General features: G+C 55.5%; 4 protein-coding genes across 4 annotated transcripts; 2 read left to right on the forward strand and 2 right to left on the reverse strand.

Annotated features, from left to right (window-relative positions):
- Positions 1 to 20: 20 nt before the first annotated feature.
- J3D65DRAFT_672106 (uncharacterized protein) lies at positions 21 to 796 on the reverse strand (the record flags this gene model as incomplete). Its single annotated transcript, XM_066803450.1, has 2 exons — positions 21 to 652; positions 706 to 796. The coding sequence occupies 2 exons, from the start codon at positions 794 to 796 to the stop codon at positions 21 to 23; spliced, it is 723 nt and encodes a 240-aa protein (XP_066650570.1).
- A 3,311-nt stretch (positions 797 to 4,107) lies between these two features.
- Positions 4,108 to 9,194, reverse strand: J3D65DRAFT_640882 (uncharacterized protein). Its single transcript, XM_066801837.1, has 5 exons — positions 8,796 to 9,194; positions 7,649 to 8,744; positions 7,379 to 7,601; positions 5,038 to 7,330; positions 4,108 to 4,983 (listed from the first exon to the last, which is right to left on the reverse strand). Exons 1-5 carry the CDS (start codon positions 9,038 to 9,040, stop codon positions 4,299 to 4,301), a joined length of 4,542 nt encoding a protein of 1,513 aa, XP_066650571.1. The 5' UTR covers positions 9,041 to 9,194; the 3' UTR covers positions 4,108 to 4,298.
- Positions 9,195 to 9,304: 110 nt separating this feature from the next.
- J3D65DRAFT_640885 (actin-domain-containing protein) lies at positions 9,305 to 11,524 on the forward strand. The gene is made up of 3 exons (XM_066801838.1): positions 9,305 to 9,370; positions 9,434 to 10,874; positions 10,925 to 11,524. The coding sequence occupies exons 1-3, from the start codon at positions 9,341 to 9,343 to the stop codon at positions 11,410 to 11,412; spliced, it is 1,959 nt and encodes a 652-aa protein (XP_066650572.1). The 5' UTR covers positions 9,305 to 9,340; the 3' UTR covers positions 11,413 to 11,524.
- A 596-nt stretch (positions 11,525 to 12,120) lies between these two features.
- J3D65DRAFT_648417 (fumble-domain-containing protein) lies at positions 12,121 to 13,604 on the forward strand (the record flags this gene model as incomplete). The annotated part of the gene is made up of 4 exons (XM_066802389.1): positions 12,121 to 12,360; positions 12,425 to 12,707; positions 12,764 to 13,280; positions 13,331 to 13,604. 4 exons carry the CDS (start codon positions 12,121 to 12,123, stop codon positions 13,602 to 13,604), a joined length of 1,314 nt encoding a protein of 437 aa, XP_066650573.1.
- Between the last annotated feature and the right edge of the window lie 4,104 nt (positions 13,605 to 17,708).

A 17,708-nucleotide genomic window follows, 5' to 3' on the forward strand; every position in this document is an offset into this window, starting at 1 on the left:
TCCGTCGGAGGCGAGGGAGCTCAAGCCTGAGAAGAGAAGCGGGTGGCAGCACGTCTGACCATGCGCGGCGCCTCCGTGAGGTCGAATTGGCGGCTCCTTGTGAGTACGGGAGCCCAGCGGACGGAGCGCGGCGGATGGGGAGCGGCCATGGGAGCGGAGAAGTCGAGGATCGGGTCTGGTGAGATCTCCAGGTCGTCCTCGTGCACCTCGCGTGCTTCGCCCACGACACGCGCCGCGTCTTTCTTGATGAAAGCGTCGAGACGCCCTGGCAGCTGCGGGTCCTCGTGTTCGCGCTTGAGGACCTCGACGCGGAGGCTGGCGAAAGTCTCCCAGCTGACCTCCCCCTCCGGTTCCGAATGCTTGCGCTCAACCGGAGGATCCCTGAGGAAACCGAACCGAGTGAGCGACCGAGGTTTCGGGCGACGGGCAGGAGCAGGGGCAGGAGCAGGGGTGGGAGGGCGACGCAGAATGGGACGAGGCTGAGGACGGGGCTGAGGGCGGGCTGGGAGATGCTGGGGCTGGGACTTGGGCTGGGGCTGGGGCTGGGGCTGAGGACGGGCAGTGGGCTGTGACCGGGCCACACTGGAGACCGTTGGGCGGGCGTACGAGGGAACGGCAGGCTGGGTAACGGAGCCTGCAGAAGGTCGCGGAGCTTTGCAAGGTCAGACGAGTCAAAGCAAGACATGCACGCGACAGCATTCATACCCTGACCAGTCTTGCGGGCGCGTGGCAGCACGCTCGCTCGGACCGGTCGGGCAGAAGCAGAGGACGAGGACGAGGTCGAGGAAGACGACATGATGACTGTTTGCAGGTAAGCATCGCTGTCTGTACTGTGAGAATGGATTCTGATGTGAAAATGTGTGTTTCATTGTCTACATGAATGTGCTGGTGTTGGGAGATGCTGTTGCTGGGGGATTGCTGTGTGGTGAGCGTGTGAAACAAAGAAACTCAACAAACCAACCGTATGTCGCTTGAGAGGCGGACGGGTACGGTCGGTCGGATCGACTGAAGAGTCGAGTGCTCGCAGCGAGATCAGAGGCTTTCGAAGCTGGCAGGCGACGGAAGCGTGATCGGATCGTGATATCGTCAAGAGCAGGCAGCAGGCGACGATGAGCGATGCGAGCGGGAGGAAGAGGAAGAAGAGAGGTCGCGGCGGGGGGAGAGGAGACCTTTATATACTCAGAGGCATCGGCACTACGACCGAAAGAGAGTAGCGTTGAGAGAGCGAACTACGGCTCGTTGCGTAAGAAAATCACAAGATGAAGAGGAGAGAGGGGGTTGGGAGAGCAAACCACGGTTCGATGCGCAAGAAAATCACGAGATGAAGAGGGGGAGGGGGCGTTGTTTCGTAAGAAAATCACAAGATGAAGGAAGGGGCTGAGCGTTGGGAAATCAAACTGCGGTTCGTCGCGTAAGAAAATCACAAGACGAAGAGGGGGCTGGTGCGTTGAAAAGGCGAGCTGCGGTCTGTTGCGTGATAATAAGGTAGAATCATAAGACGAATAAAGGGAGTGGAGGGGTTCCGACTTGCCGACCGGGCTGGAGTCATAAGGACACCAAGGGGTATGGTTCCGCAGGCGCAGACTCCCCGCACTGAACAATACCCATGAATGTCTCTCCGAGGGCTGGCCATAGACATGTGCTTGCGCAACAACTTGTCAGAAGTTGTATGTTCGAGGCGTCTTTTCTCCAGTTCGCAATTTGACACGTTGTGCAAGCGAAGGTTTTCCATGAGATTGTTGCGTCCAAGACTGTGAGAATAGCAATGGAATGGAGAAGAGAAGAATGAAATAAGGTGACATGAGCCAGCATAAAGCAGGAAGTTTTTCTTAGCTCGAAACGACTGTGAAAATTGTAAGTGAATTGTCGAGAAGAATGAAAAGGAAAAGGCCTGAAGATGGCGCTTGTCGAAGCAATGAAGATGAAGTCCCGGATGACCACAAGCCGTCGGATTACAACGGCTCCAGGATTCGAAGATACGGCAGTGCAATCATCGAGAGCTCTTTGATGTCTTTGCCACGCTCTGGTCCGATTGATCATGGAAAGGCGCCGTTCTGCCAGCGTTGTTCCGAGAGTCGCAGCATGCTCGCAATTTCTGCATTCCGGTTGCCGCCGGTCGCATGTTGCTCAGTGCTCGTAGTCCGCGACCGTGGGAGCATGGAACACCAAGGTAGAGGTCGAACGCCCACAACACGACGTCTTTGGGCGTGGAAGGAAAGCAGAGAGTTCACGATACGTCGATTCAAAGTTTGGAGAAACTCGCTTACGTGCTATTTTAAGAAACATCCCCTGCAAGTGTGACGCCACAACCGAGCCGGCCGCTGCATTCCTTCCTGCTGGCCCGCCAAACGACGCCTTTGACCAACTCTGATCCAGCATCTCTAGACCCTGTTTTTGTGCACCTCTCTTCCAATAAGGTCTGCGAAATTCATCGCGTTCCGACCGGCTCGAGACACGTTCCACCGAGGAGTCTTCTCATACCCTGCGACCTTACAAGTCGACGGAAGGATGCAAGCGGTGCACTATCGGCTACAAAGCACAGAAACTACGCCATCCAGCGTTTCTTTCTCTTCCTACGTCGAGATCGCATTGCTACCGAAAATCGAGGTCCTGTTCCACAAAGCCAGCGTGGCCGACCGTCGGTCTCAGTCGACGCAGACAACTCGACAACAACGGTGAGCAGAAAGAGTCGTGTCGTAGGGCTACCCTGTCGATGATGATTACGAGATTCACGTTTTGCGGCAAGTCCAGGCCGTCTCATCTCGCGATTGACTAGCAACGATGACCACACTCGCCCTCCGCTCGAGCCTCATCTCGTCACCAGAGTCGACGTTCACTCGCCATAACACTGCGAATATGACGACCGCGGGACGACGTGTAGTGGCAGAGCGAGAGTTCGCGTCCATGACCTAAAGGAACAGCACTAAGGCTTCATGTCCCTCACATTGGTGATGACAGGACGGCCTCAGGCTTCAAACCCTTCGGAATCATGGTGACGCTTCAATACATGCCATACTCATTTCCACTTCGCGGAGCGTTGGCCTTATGCCACTTTCTCTTCACTGCGTGCAATACACACGCGCTGCAAGTAGACTTGTATCCCGTTGCCATGGGAACCGGACGTATTGGGGACGCTTGCCCCTTTTCCGAACCTCACCTTGGCTGCGCTGCACGAGTCGTGCAAGTTTTGATGTGATTTTTGGAGTTTTTCTGATGTGAAATATTCATGGAGATTCGCCTATAATTATTTGATGCATTGGATGTACTTTGCAGGGTGGAATGTTGCGTTGTAAACTTTTTGAATTTTTGTTGCAAAACTTGGTAGATTCAGAAATTAAAAAAGATCAAAGAATACTAAGCATCAGCACAACGCGCTTCAGGGGATGGAAACTGCTGCGAATTCGTCTATATTTAGATTACTAGAGAATAAATAAACAAGCAGCTACTTGGTCATCAGAACTCTGCGCCCAAAGCCTGTTGTACATCAATCACCCGGTAGCAAGATGCGCAAAAAGCCCATAGAGTGACGCCCCTGACCAATCCAACCATCTGCTCCTGCCATATCCTGCAACTACCAGTCTACCATGCCTCTCAGTTGTCTCAGCGATACCATCAGCGCAGTCAGCCCACGGCACCATCTGGTGCTAGATCCTACACTCTACCGCGCACCCACCGCATCCCTTGAGGCCCCATCGAAGACCACCAGCATCACCACTTCCTCCACCACCAGATTACGAATCTTGTCTACGCTCCTCACATCGCACACGAATACGCGTTGACGAGCGAAACTCGCACGTTCTGCGACTGCTGGCAATAGGGCAACATGGTGGAGCAACGCCGACGAAACAGGCGTTGCGGTTCGATTATTTCGCAATACGTCACGGGTGTCCGACATCAGAGAGCGAGGACAATGGACTTGCATGGGCGAAGGCAACGAGCGATTTTGAAAGGTGCAGGGGCATCTAGCATGGCCAACTCGTCTCGTCTGCTCGTCTCAGGGGGTAGCTGAAGGCACGCAAGAAGTGCCGCGCTCATGGGTAAGCTGGGACGAACACAGGGGCTTACGGCAAGACCTGCAGCGCAGCAACAACGGCAAACAGCTTGCATCCAGCGAGAGAGAATCCGTCGTTTCTAATACATCAAACGCAAGCGTCATCTACCTTTGCCTGGGCGAAGCCAACCCACCACATACATACGCACCTCACGCGATCGCAAGGAACCAGGGAATCACAAAACCAAATCGACAAGTCCACGCCGCACCCTCTCACCGTCGCACCGACCACCCCGCAGCGCTCAATCTAGATACTGGCTCTACGAGGCGCCATGGTGCGCCTCAGCCTCTTCTCCTTCTCGCCCTCCTCCGCAAGGCCCAACGTGCCCTCCTCCCTCAGACGCGCCAGAAACTCCTTGCCATACTTGTACCCGACGTCGTAGATTTCGTCAAACTTGGCAAAGTCAAGGGTGCCGTACGCGTCGATAGGCGGACGCATGTAGCGGCAGCCCTTCATCGTCTTCGCCTTTTCGAGCGCATCGACGGAGCTGACGTACGCGAGGCGCGCCTGGATGTCGGAGAGGGTGGGCGGGTTGGGGTACGCGGAGAAGGGGTTCCAGCGGTTGATCAGCGCCCAGAAGCCCGAGAGGCTGTCGCCAAACGCCTGTGGTGTGTCGTCGTCGAGGCTGCCCACGTCGATGGCGAAGATGATGTCGGCGCCCAGGCTCTTCATGTGCGACACGGTCAGGTTGTCGACGTAGCCACCGTCGACGAGCATGGAGCCTTCGTCGCAGAGCGGCGGCAGCAAGCCCGCTAGCGTCATCGAGGCCCGCACGTACCGCCACACGTAGCCTGAGTTGTGAATCTCGGAGCGCGACCGCGAGATGTTGGTCGTATTGCAGTAGAACTCAAGCCAAAAGTCTTCGATTTGGCTGTTGCCGAACGTCTTGAAGATGCCGCGGTTGAATTCGTGACCGGTGGTGTACGAGGCGCTGTGGGTTTGGTCAATTATCTGGTCTTGGAAGCAGAACTGATGAAGTACTTACGAAGGATAAGTCAGATCCAGGGCGAACCGCCACATACTTCCCATCCGTCCGGCAAACTTCTTTGCCCTGCCGTACATGGGCACAACGTCTGCATCCCAGGCATATAGGGCGCCAATAAAGCTGCCAATGCTGGTGCCTCCGACGATGTCGATCGGGATGCCCGTCTCTTCCAGCGCTCTGATGATTCCCACGTGGGCAATACCTCTTGCGCCACCGCCGCCCAGCACCAAACCCACGCTCTTCCCGCACAGGCGGCGCGCAAGTCGATGAAAGTCGCCCTTGAACGGGGTTTCGGCAGAGTACAAGGGTGTCTGGCGCATGCGTTTCGAAGTGTACTTTTGGATTTCTGCCTGCAAGACTTGGACTCTGTGTTTGAGGGCAGTGCCGAAGCGTCTATGTGTCGGATGTACAGGTTCTGGTGCCGTTCGGAATGCCATTTGAATGTGGTGATGGCTGCCGTTGATCCACATTCGATTGCGGAGCCATTTGCGCGTGAGACCAGGGGGGCAGTACCGCTCGGAATGCAATAGTACGAGCTCTTTTCTTGCCGTCGTCTTGGTTGTGAGGAGAAAGCGTTCGTATTCGCCAATGGCTGGTGAGCTCTCTGCCAACCCGACGATGAGGATACAGTCAGCCTGGCTTATGCAGGTTTGCGTCCAGGGCGACTTGACATTGGTGTCAGCCACGTAGAGCACCATGCTGTACTTCTCTTCAAGATCCGCAAGGTACTGAGAGAGTTTGAGCTTTCCCATTCGACTAAAGGCATGTCTGCCCAGGTGATTGAGGATCGCTGCTTGGTTGAGAGAAACAACTCTGTTCGGAAGGCCTATTTGCTGTAGCGCATTGACAAGTCGGCCCGCAAAGTCTACGACAGGAATGCCCGTAGTCACAGGCAAAACAGCCACAGTGCGAAGGTTGGCCGTCGAAGAAACATTCGTCTTCAATCCGGCTGTCCGTTCAGCTGCTTGCTCATGTGGGTCTTCCATCAGCTTGCGCATTCGACTTGCGATAATCTTCGAAATTTTGATGGTGATGCCCGGATGCTCCAGCGCGAGACTGTTGAATAGCGTCTTGGGGAATTTGGCCACCTCGGTGTCACGGATAGCGTGGAGAGACGCCGGGCGAGTGGATTCAGTCAAGACCTCGAGCTCACCCACGCTGTCACCTTGGCCATATTCTCCAATGACCGTCATGCCCTTTTCCTCTGTTTCCTTGATGGCTCGTAGACGACCATTCAGAACAATGTAGATCGAGTCGCTCTCGTCGGCTTGATTGTAGATGATTTGACCTGCATTGACCTGCACCCACTCAAGGGCAAAGTCAATGTGCAGAATCAGTCGAGGAAGCAAACTGGTCAGGCGTTTGGCCATCGTCAAGAGAACAACAGGATATCTGTCCACGATGCGCTCGATCGAAGCGCGCGGCAAGAAGCCAACGTACACATCTGTCTTTGCAGTAACATCGACAAACGATCGATAAGAGGAGACTGTCCCAAGGTAGCCAGCCAGACCACCGGGCTTGGTGAGGAACAGACTTTTTCTTGTCTGCCTTTTTTTCTTGTGGTCGGGGTGCTTTCCAGTAGAGCCAATCGACGATCCTGTCGTCGTCTTGTGTAATGCTGACCCAAAGATATCGGAAGAGGTGACTCCAGAATGTCCGGCAGCGCTATCGTGGGAGAAAGTGCCAAGGATGTCGTCGTTATTCTCCCCTTCGACCGGCATTCCCACATCCAAGAATCCATCAATGACGTAGTATAATCCGGGATTGCGCTCGCCTTGTTCTACAAGAACAGAGCCTTGGGGGAAAAAGACGATTTCGACATCATTGACGAGCTCTTCGTGAATGCTCCGCGAGTCTCTCATACTCATTGATGAAAGCGGCACCGATGCAGCAGACTCCGAGTCACCATCAACAGATGCCTCGTAAGGGTCGATGAAGCCAAACGCATTACTAAACGTCGCCCTTTGTCGCTTCGAATCAAATGAGACGAGACGAGGGGACTGCTCGACCGAGTCGGCCTTCATTATCGGATTCTTCGTGTTTGTCAACCCTATTGCTTTGAGCATGCACTCGAGGACAGATTCGCGGAATATTGCATCCTCATCGAGTGATTCCTGGCGTTGAAGAGGCATGCGGCTTGGAGCGGCGACAAAAGGATTGAACTCGCCGCCAGTCAGGGGCGTGTGGGCCGGCTTACGGCCAGGAGCAGGAGAGGTCCCAGAGGGTTGTGACAGAGTCGTCATTGGACTGATTCGACTGCTTCTTCCGCTCGACAGATTCGTCAAGAGGTCACCTTTGCAAGGTCAATACATTTCTTACATGATTGGATTGAGAGACAGACCTGCGCTCACACCATGTCGATCAGATTCTTGTGGGCTCATCGTAGCGCTCCGCCGCACAACTTCTGGCGTAGAAGCCAAGCCCGTCGATGGACGTGGTTGAGGTCGGGATGAGGCCAAAACATCCTTTCTCAGTCCACTGCTGGATCTTCGCCTGCGAACAGCCCCTGGGTTGTGAAGAGCAATTCCGTTCGTCCATTCCCCATCCCCGAGCCGCTGACGTTCCTGCAGGAATCAGCATAATCGATCATATCCACAGGGGAGTGACATACCCTCGCAAACTTTTCTTTCAATCGTTGGAGAGCAGCATCCCGCAGAAACCCCGGCAAATCATAGGTGGTGTACTTGTTCATGAGTCTCTCTGTTCGAAGGACTTCACTAGTCAGCCCCAGGTAGGTGTGACCTGTTGAGAGAGTCACGCGTTGAAGCCTTGTCAAAATCACCTGCACAATATGCGCAGTTGCCCTTGGGTACAAGCGTGTCAAACGTTTGAAAGCACTTGCGGGAATGACGGCGATTGTTGTGTCGACAGTAGCTCTTGCGACAATATCCGGATGAGCAGACTTGAGTTTCCTAGTGCGCGAGTCGGATGTGGTCCTCTTGTGCCTCATCGGCTCTTCTCCATCTTGAGCCGTGTCCAAAGAAAGGGACGGTATTCTTGGAAGGCGGCCACCCACAGTCGGACTGGCAATCGAGGATGCGCGCGTGTGTCTATAATCCGTTCTGGGTGACATGTGAGGACTTGGATGACCTGATTGTGGAGTACTGGCCCCGGTTTCGCCTGGTTGTTGAAAGGGAACACCGCCGGCAGTGGTCGGCGTTGAGTCTACTCCACTGTCTTCGTCATGTCGAAGTTTTACATCTTCGGTGAACAGCGAGAGTATCGAAAAGAGCGAGGACATGGGCGCTCCGTTCTTAACCTCGGTGAGAAGCTGATAGCCCTGTTGGTGTCCCTGACCTTTGCCGTCATCCTCGTCGGAGCTCTCTGATCCAAGGCCCGAGTCCACTGATGCGTCGTCGCGATTCGATTTCACAAAGATTTGAACCAAGCCGTCTACAACCAGGCAAAATCCCTTTTCTTCCTCTAGCAAAAGTGTTTCTCCAGCAATCAACTTTCGTGTTTGCATTGTTCTCGTCAATTCATGAAAGACGGGCCGTTCGAGATAACCAAAGACCTTGATGGCGCTAAGAAACTCGTCCAAGTAATTGGACAGTCCCCGCTTCGAATCTCCCTCTTGTGTATCCGGAAATACTTCGACGTGGGGCTCCTCGCGTTGCGGCTCGGGGGGCAAGCGGGTGTACATGTTGAGGAAACGATAGCGGACGATCCAGCTCACGGTGGAGCCAAAGGCGAGGAATATCATGACCCTGAGGAGAGGTTAGAAGTGTCACCAGAAGAAGCAAAAAAATCGGTCTCACAAGGTCGTAGCGTTCATCGTCACAGTTAGACTCATGGAAGCCACGGTGAAGATCCATGTTGGCAAAGTGATGGTGCCAAAAGTAATGATCCAGAAGAGAAGGCCAGGGATGACTTTAAGGATAGCGAGGAGCAAGCGGCCGAGGAGTCCAAGGCTGGACGACGAATTTTGAGCTTCGGCAATAGCATTAGTCGCAGCGGTGCTGGTCTGCGCCGCGAGGGCAGACCAGTTTGTCGACGCGTCCATGTCCGAGACGGTGCTCGAAACGGGGCAGAGGCGGAGAGTGAGTATGCATCAGCCGGGCTACCAGGACAGCAAAAGAAGAGACATGACTGTCAGAATTTGGCGGGTTTCCTGGAGTCCAGAGCAGCTCCCACCAAGGAAGCCGGACGGAGCTTGGTGACGGCGACGCTCACCCCGGACTAACGTGCTGGCGCCTCCATGTGGCCCGAGCTCGGAGGTCGACTTTCCAGTCCGTGGCCGCCGACGCGTACCAGTAGCTCTCCAACAGCACCGCGAGCCTGCATTCAATTCTTAGCTTTCACCATGCCGCCATTCAAGGATGACCAGCTCATCGTATGTGTCGCCGCCTGAGCGCAACCACTCGCCTGTTCGATCCGACTGACAAGCGCGCCGCAGCTCATCGCACCAGGCTCAGAAACCACCCTCGCGCAGCTCGGTCTGCCCGAGTCGCTAACGCCTGCGCGCCTGCGCATACGATCGCGCATGTTTCCGGCCGAAAAAGAGGGCGAATTCGAACCGTACAAGGTCCGTAGAAAGGGCGGCGACAAGCCAACATCACAGCCGGCCGGAGACACCAAGGAGCAGGACAAGAAGCCCGACGGAGCAGAAGAAGAGGTTGAATATGAGGAAGACCACAACTCCGAGGAAGGCGCCGTCTGGCCAATTGTTGGAGGCAGGATTGTCAACTGGCCATGCTTCTACGCGCTCATGACGCATGTCTACAACACGCTGAACCCGCCGTTCCACACACCCATATTACTAGTCGCGGAGCCCGTCTGGACGCCCAAAGAAAAGGAACGCCTCACACAGTTCTTCTTTGAAAAGTTCAAGATGCCGGCTTTTACAATTGTCGACTCGGCAACGGCCACAGCGTACGCATACGGTACGCACACGGCAACTGTAATAGACGTGGGACTGCAAAAGGCAGACATTACGGCCATTAGCGACTTCATCATGCACGAGACTGGCAGGTCAATATCAGTCCCGGACTGTGGGGGAGACTCAATGACACGACGTCTTCAGGAGCTTCTAAAATCCAAAGGCTTCTCGTACGAAATGTGCGAACAATTGAAGAAGAACCCCATCTGCGAGGTATTACCGCCTGGCACACCGCTTCCCGGAGCTGGAGAGGGAGCAACAGAACAAGTCACGAATCCAGCTGCGGCGGCATCCACTGGTGCGACTGGGTCAGGAGCCGAGGCCGCTTCCAACATCACACAGGCTCCTCGAGGGCCAGGTGCCGACACCGAGGTTGGCGACGAAGGTGAACGGGATGATAATGAGGATGGTGTCCTGGATGTCGCCAACATTGTTACCAGCGGAAAAATGAGCGAATACCTGGCCAAAAAGGAAAAGGAAAAGCAAGAAAGGGCTCTCAACAAGAAAAAGGGGCAGGACGCTGCCAAGGAGGCTGCCGCGAAACCCATTCGCCAACCGAATGCCAAGCGGGAAAAGACTACTTTCATGTACGAGGACCACGCACTGCTCACTGCTCTGAAGGACATGAACATGGGCGAGCAGAGATTAGCAGAAGCGCAGGCTGCCCTTGACGAAGGCCCTGCCAAGAGGGGCGCTGACGGTGAGATACTTCCCGGAGAGGCCATGGAGGGCGTCGAGACAAACGGAGCATCCTCTGCCATCCAAGGGCAAACGACTCGGGGTGCTATCCGGCGTGAAATTGAAGTTGGGACCGAGCGTTTTCAAGCTGCGAGCGGAGGCATACTTGAGCGCATTGCAGACGCCGTATATCGAACCATTTCGTCTGTCGATGAAGTCAACAAACGGAGCGAGCTGTGGGAGTCGCTCATTATTGTCGGCAACGGCGCTAGACTGCGAGGTATGACAAACAATGACCATGGCAGTTTGCGGTGCTAACAAGACCAACAGGCTTCAAGGAGGCGCTTGTTGCAACTCTTCAATCCAAATACCTCATCTCCCCGTCATCCGCCACCATCTTCACCTCGGAGCTTCCTTCAAACCTCTCGACGCCTGTCGGCACGGGGGCTAATACTCCCCAGCATCCGGGCATGCAACCCATGGGGCCCAGTGGAGTGAATCCGCTCTTGTATGCAGCTACCACGGCTCAGAACCCACAAATGATGCACGCCGGAGGCACGCCAGGCCCGATGGGCAGCCTGCACTCTCACAACACGCACTCTTCGCACGGCCAGTCTCCGACCAACATCAGGCTTGTCAAGACGCCCGAATACTTTCCTGAATGGAAGGAGGTGGGTATGGACGAGGCCATGTTCTTGGGTGCGCAGGTGGCTGCCAAGGTGCTTTTCATCGTAGACCAGGGTCTGGGCCAGGGATACATGACGCGGACGGACTACAACGATCAGGGTCCTTCTGGCATCCGCGACGTTTGCATATGAGAGCGCGGGACGGACGGACGGACTGGTTGGAGTTTTGGATGGAGCAATGGTCAAAAGTCCACGGATTTGATTGGTCTCAGCTAGTTATTGGTCGTGTGCTATCAAGACAATCCTTTTATGAATGATGGTGTTGCAGTGGCTGCCCCAACAAACAGTGCAATGCCCATTGGCCGCCGAGTGGAACGGGCTCTCCAACGGCGGAGGATCGGATATTTTTGGGGTGATAGCAACCTAGAGCAGCAAAGAGTCGGGGACCGACAGAGGGCGTCTGATGAGCCGGCGGTAGTTTTGGCAGCGGCGGACGAATGGAGTCGAGGATGGCGTCTGCAGGCTGACGTCGGGTGTCAGGAACACAGCTTCAACTAGGCGCTTTGTCGACCCTTGGCGCAACCCGGCTCATCAGCGCTGAGAGGCGCCCGATGCCACGCCACGGCCATTCCAAAGGCTCCGCAGCAGCTCCAAGTACAGTCCTGTCCAGTACAACAAATGCCCGCCATGTCCGGTCGAAGGGAGTCGTCGCTGTTCCTTGTCAACCCCGAAACCACATGCGACTTGCGGCCTCGGTAGCTCCAACGCTAGACAATTGCTCCGCCGTCCGTCCAGTCGCTCCGCCTGGGCTGCTCAACCTCGACTCCGCCTCGACCTCCGCCGTCTGCTCAGTCCGCAATGGCGTCACTGCAGCAGCACGGCGACCGCGACGCCCTGACAATGAACACGCAGACGCAGAAATTCCATTCCGTCGGCCCAGACGACGACAGCGACGCCGAGGAGGTGAACCGCACCATCAAGCACCCTGGCAATGTCTACATCAATGTTCAAGGCGCCTTCATAGTCGACGACAATGAGCCGCGTACCCCCTTGACTCCCAACAGCGACGACTACGACTACGAGACCAAGGACATTCGCCTGCCAAACCACACGGCCGTGGTCAGCCATGTCGCAGTCGACGTGAGTCACTCTTGGCGCCCCAGCTTCCACCTTTCCCTGGCTGACTCCAGTCGTGCGCTCGCAGATTGGCGGCTCGCTCGCGAAGCTCGTCTACTTTTCGCGCGACCCAACGTCCAAAGAGCTGGGTGGCCGCCTCAACTTTCTCAAGTTCGAGACGGACCGCATAGACGAGTGCATCGACTTTATGCGCGAGCTCAAGCTCAAATACCAAACCATAAACGGCTCCCCCCCGTCTGACATTACCGTCATGGCTACCGGAGGCGGTGCGTTTAAATACTACGACCGCATAAGGGAAGCGTTGGAGGTGGAGGTGCTGCGAGAGGACGAAATGGAATGTTTAATCATTGGTGCGAGCCGCCCAAGCTGAACCACTTCACAGGCGGAAGCTGACCCTTTCCGCCAGGCCTCGACTTCTTCATCACCGAAATACCCTGCGAAGTCTTTACATACAGCCAAGATGACCCAATGCACTTTGAACAAGCGCGGCCCGACATCTATCCTTATCTCCTCGTCAACATTGGCTCGGGTGTCTCCATGGTCAAAGTCTCTGGGCCACGGCAATACGAACGAATAGGCGGAACCTCGCTCGGCGGCGGCACGCTCTGGGGCCTGCTATCGCTCCTCACGGGCGCCCGCAATTTCGAAGACATGCTCAAGCTGGCGGACGCGGGCGACAACACAGCAGTGGATATGCTGGTAGGCGATATTTATGGCACCGGCTACGGCAAGATTGGCCTCAAGAGCACCACCATCGCAAGCAGCTTCGGCAAGGTGTACAAGATGAAGCGGCAAGCGGAGCGCGAAGCCGAGGACAGTGGAAACCTCAAGGAAGTCCCGGGCGAGAATGGTGATGCGTCGACCACGTCGAGTCGCTCATTCAGACCCGAGGACGTCAGCAAGAGCCTGCTGTACGCTGTCAGGTAAGCTTTCCTTACCCTTTCGAAAGACTGCAACCTAATTCCCACTTCAGTAACAACATTGGACAAATCGCCTACCTCCACGCTGAAAAGCACAATCTTGAGCGCATCTACTTTGGTGGCTCCTTCATTGGCGGCCACCGCCAAACCATGAACACGCTCTCGTACGCCATCAAATTCTGGTCCAAGGGCGAAAAGCAGGCCTACTTTCTGCGCCACGAAGGCTACCTGGGCGCGGTCGGCGCGTTCCTCAAGCGCCAGCCGCGCAACTGGGGCCGCCGCAACAGCATCGATGGCCGCCCCGTCACGTCAGACTCGAAGGCGTGAGCAGCGCGCGAATCTTGCGGCGCGAGGGGCGACATGTAAACGCCAGGACAAAAACGTTGGAGAGGGCGCGCTGCGGCGGCGTGGGGTCAGGGGGCGGGATCGGAGCGGCTGAGGATGCTGGCAAGCTCCCGCTACCCTCTCCGTTCCTCCAATCTCCCCCTGTCCCGCGGGAACACTCATAGCAAGGACTGGCCCTCAAGTCCGCGCCAGCTTCTCGCTGCAGCGTCGCTCCCTCCATTGCGTCGGCTTCCGCCGAGTTGCCGATTCGTTGGCACTGGGAGAAGCTAGGGAACATGTGTGCTGTGCAAAACAGCTCCATCGTTTGAATACGGCTTGTGTGGGTTTGAAGCGCTCATGCAAGGGTACATCTACGTCTACCGACGAGGAGAAGGTCTTGCCATGTCGTCGGTGTTTACATCTATTCGGAGAGACGAAAGCAAGCGAGCAAGGCAAATTCGTCGTAATGTCTCAAATGCTTGACGCAGTGAGGCAGTCAGCCAGCAAGCTACCTACCAGCTACCTCCTTTACCATGTAATTCTGTACGCAATAATGTAACCTGGTAGCCATTCTGTTCTTTTGTGGAGCTGCGTCAACCTGCTTGCAAAAGCAAGGAGGCATGATGCTTTGTTGATGGCCGCACCTTAGGTAGAATGGTGCCGAAGCATGTACGACCTGCGGATGACATCCAGGCCGCGACAGACACCTCCATCAGTCCCAAAACCAACACTAACGCATCCTCTTCCTCTTGCATCTCTCACGTATTGCCACACAATCCAGGGCACTCCTCGCGTTCAGGGTATTGCGTCCATCTTCTGCACTGGCAGCCATCTTCGCACCCTCCTGTTCATGCCTTTTCCCCTCAACTTTTCGGCATCTCCACCTTCTTCTCTTGCATCGGTGTTACCGCCTTGGTTTGAGGAGATGTGGGTCGGATCGCAGGGAGTCGATAATATGGAGGCAGTGGCCCAACCAAGCAACATGTTTGGTAAGTCGAAGAGTGCGTAGCAAGGGAATCGTCGTCTTGCTTGTCTGGTGATTCTACAGGGCGACTGAACACGAATTGTACCATGGTACATTCGAAGCGACGTCCTCTGCGGTTGCTGGGAGAGTAGGGTTATGGAACCACGCATCTTCCATCCCTCGCTGCCCTTTGCTATAAACTTCCACTTCACTCTCTTTTCCATTTACCACCGCTTTTATCTTCCAAGATAATCCGACAATGAGGACGCGCCTGCAGTTCTTCGCCCTGTTGGCCGTACTTGGCCACCTCGTCTGGCTCTTTGGAGGTGTGTCGGCCGCGCCTGTGGCCGTCAGCGCCTCGGAGTCTGAAAATTTTGTTGGCAACTACTCTCAACATGGAAAACGCTCTGGATCTTCTCGGCCACAAATCGAGACCACCCCGGAGGATCAATTCGTTTCCAATCTCGTCAAGCACCGGGAGGAACCGCTTGCCTCTGAGCGGACCGCTGCTCACGCGTTGGACTCCACAACCTTTGTCCACGACGGCTCTCACGTTGGAAAAGACGCTACATCTTCCCCGTCGCCAATCCAGATGACGCGAGAGAAACATGTCTCTAGATATGAGAAGCGCGAGGCGGCGGCGAAGAAGAAGGAGAAGAAGAAGAAGAAGAAGAAGAAGAAGAAGAACGGCAGCAAGAACGACAAGGAGAGAGAGAAGAACGACAAGGAGATAGAAAAGCAGCAGGAAGAGGAGGACAGAAGAATCGCGGCATCTCTACCGGACACGGATCACAAAGCGCCAACCCCGGAGCAGACGGAAGCGCTCTCGCTCCTGCAGAAAGAATTCATCGGAAGAAACCTGACGGCGAGCGACGAGCAATTCATCAGCGGGCTGCCGCCGCACCAGCAGAAGGGCGTCATCGACCGGATCGTCGAACTGCGGCTCGCCAAGGCGCTCTCGTGGCTCACGGACGCCGAGAAGAACGCCATCCTGATCGAGATCCCGGACGGGCTCGAGGAGAAGCTGTTCCTGGAGCGGTTCCCCATGTTCGCCAACCCCTCCAGCGCCATCGGTTCCACGCGGGAGCTCAGCCCGCGCGCGCTGGCGCTGTGGAACCGCATCCACGGGATGGTGGCCGACGACGAGTTCTTCCTCAAGCACAAGGGCAGCCAGGGCAAACACCCGCGCTGGCCGGACAGCATGAAGCCATCGAATATCATCGGTTGCTGGGCTTTAGGTAACTTTAATTGCATACCACCTTAGTTGCAAAATTCAAGGCGACGCAAGCTGTCCACCTACCCACCGCCCACCCCACCTTGCTGAGTGCCAACGCAATCAATCATGTGGGTAATACTGCGTTGCACTGGTTGCGCTGATGGCACCTAGCCATGTGCCCTTTGGAGGTGATGGCGGGAAGTCGTCGAAGAAGAACGAGCCGCGGTCTGTGTGTGGTTCCGCCCCCAGGGAATGGTGGGAATGTGACGGACCACGGTGGTGGAAAGCCAAAAGAATGAGAAGGACAAGCCGAAGAAGGAGGGAAAGGGTTGTCTCGATGGCGAAGGCAGACCGGAGTAGAAACACACCAAAACGTAAAAGAAAAGATGGACTTGGCTACGTTGGCTTCACACCACGCTATCTCACAGAGGATGTTGCAAGGAAATAAGGCGGACCTCCTGGCAGCGCGAGTGCACTAGGGAGCAGACATCCATTGCCGCAGCTAGACCCAAGGAGTCTCATTTCTCTCGAAGCCCACCGTGATAGCATTTCCGCAATCGAGTTTCCTCGCTCTTGAAACACAGTATTATGGCAAAGTGACGCCCTGTGGAGGACAAATGGGATGCAGGAATGGGCAAGAGGAGAGTTTGGGTTTGAGTGGTAGAGATGGGTGGGCTACAGACGGACAGAGACAGAGATAGGTGAGCGAGGTACCAAAGTACATAGGTAACCAGTAAAGTTGTATAGATTCGCCGTTCATAACGCAAAAGCTTAGTCCAGCATCGTCTGCCACGGTTGACCAGAAGGTCGTCTTCGCAGCACCATGACAGACGTCGTGGACCGGCTGCGTATATCTGTAAGCAATGCAATCATAGTAAACAAGTCAGGAGAAAGTGATCCGTCATCCTCCTCTTTCTAGTCATAGAAGCAAGCGAACGGCGAGCTAATGACCGACAGATAGACAGGCAGCCAGATGCTTGGATGGAGTGCCCAACCATTTAGAAGCACAGAGGCCGCAACGGAAACTCAGCGCAGCATATCATGGTACGTCAAGCTGCATATGCACGCCGTGCAGATTTAGCTCAAGTGCCACGGCGGCAGCGCCGCCCGTCCGTCCGCCCGCCCGCCTGCCGTGCGCCTCGAGACGAACTTGTCTGCGCTGGGTGGCTGGCTGGCGTCGTGGTTATCTGTATGCATGCATGCACGTATGCAGTAGCAGCGCTGCCGGCGTACAGTACATAGGCGTATAGTGTGTGGTGGGATATGAGCTGAGCCTTGCGTCTGGAAGGGAGAGCGGCACGGCAGCTGCAGAAGGACAGACAGACGGATAGATAGACAGGTCCACGCTGTCAGATGTCAAGAGGAGAGGTAGAGTGCTGTGTAAGACCATGGTACAGAAGCTTCTCACCATCCCCTACCACGCTCTTCACACAACAAAAGAATAGACAGACAACCAGCCAAAAAAGCGCCAACGCGAGTAATAATGCCGACGCGCTCGTGCCTGCGCCCTGTCAAGCACCTCAGGAGCGTCAGGTTGCGTCATAGGCTGGCTGCATGTGAGAGAGAGAGCTTGGCTGCCTGCGCCTAGTCAGAGTATGAATTGAGTTTTTGCTAATCGATGGTGTCGTCAGCGCCACCACCACAACCATGACAACCATGGTGGTTCGTGAAAATTCTCAACGCTTCTTCCGGCACTGGCCTTGTCTTTGCCCAAGCAATGACGAGGAGGCGGCGGCGGCGGCGGCGGTGATGGCTTTTGGCTTCTGGCTCAGAGACACTGCTGGAAAGTTAGAAGAGATTGGGAAGATGTGATGGGCCGAGGGAGTTGGTTGATTAGTTGGTTGGTTGGGAATGTCCGTTGAGTTGATGGATGGACGGTTAACGGTTGGCGGCGGTGGGTGTGGCGGTGCGGTCGTGCTGTGGAATG

This window comes from Phyllosticta citribraziliensis, assembly GCF_038025025.1.
Source record: "Phyllosticta citribraziliensis strain CPC 17464 chromosome Unknown J3D65scaffold_14, whole genome shotgun sequence".
In the NCBI taxonomy this organism is placed as follows: domain Eukaryota; kingdom Fungi; phylum Ascomycota; class Dothideomycetes; order Botryosphaeriales; family Phyllostictaceae; genus Phyllosticta; species Phyllosticta citribraziliensis.

Excerpts from the sequence above, each read along its gene's own strand:
- J3D65DRAFT_640882 (XM_066801837.1), bottom strand. The coding sequence starts at position 9,040 with ATGGACGCGTCGACAAACTGGTCTGCCCTCGCGGCGCAGACCAGCACC. Across the intron at positions 7,602-7,648 it reads TGAAAGAAAAGTTTGCGAGG|GAACGTCAGCGGCTCGGGGA; the intron begins GTATGTCACTCC and ends TGATTCCTGCAG. Across the intron at positions 4,984-5,037 it reads CTGGATCTGACTTATCCTTC|CGCCTCGTACACCACCGGTC; the intron begins GTAAGTACTTCA and ends CCAAACCCACAG.
- J3D65DRAFT_640885 (XM_066801838.1), top strand. The coding sequence starts at position 9,341 with ATGCCGCCATTCAAGGATGACCAGCTCATC. Across the intron at positions 9,371-9,433 it reads TCAAGGATGACCAGCTCATC|CTCATCGCACCAGGCTCAGA; the intron begins GTATGTGTCGCC and ends AGCGCGCCGCAG. Across the intron at positions 10,875-10,924 it reads CAACGGCGCTAGACTGCGAG|GCTTCAAGGAGGCGCTTGTT; the intron begins GTATGACAAACA and ends CAAGACCAACAG.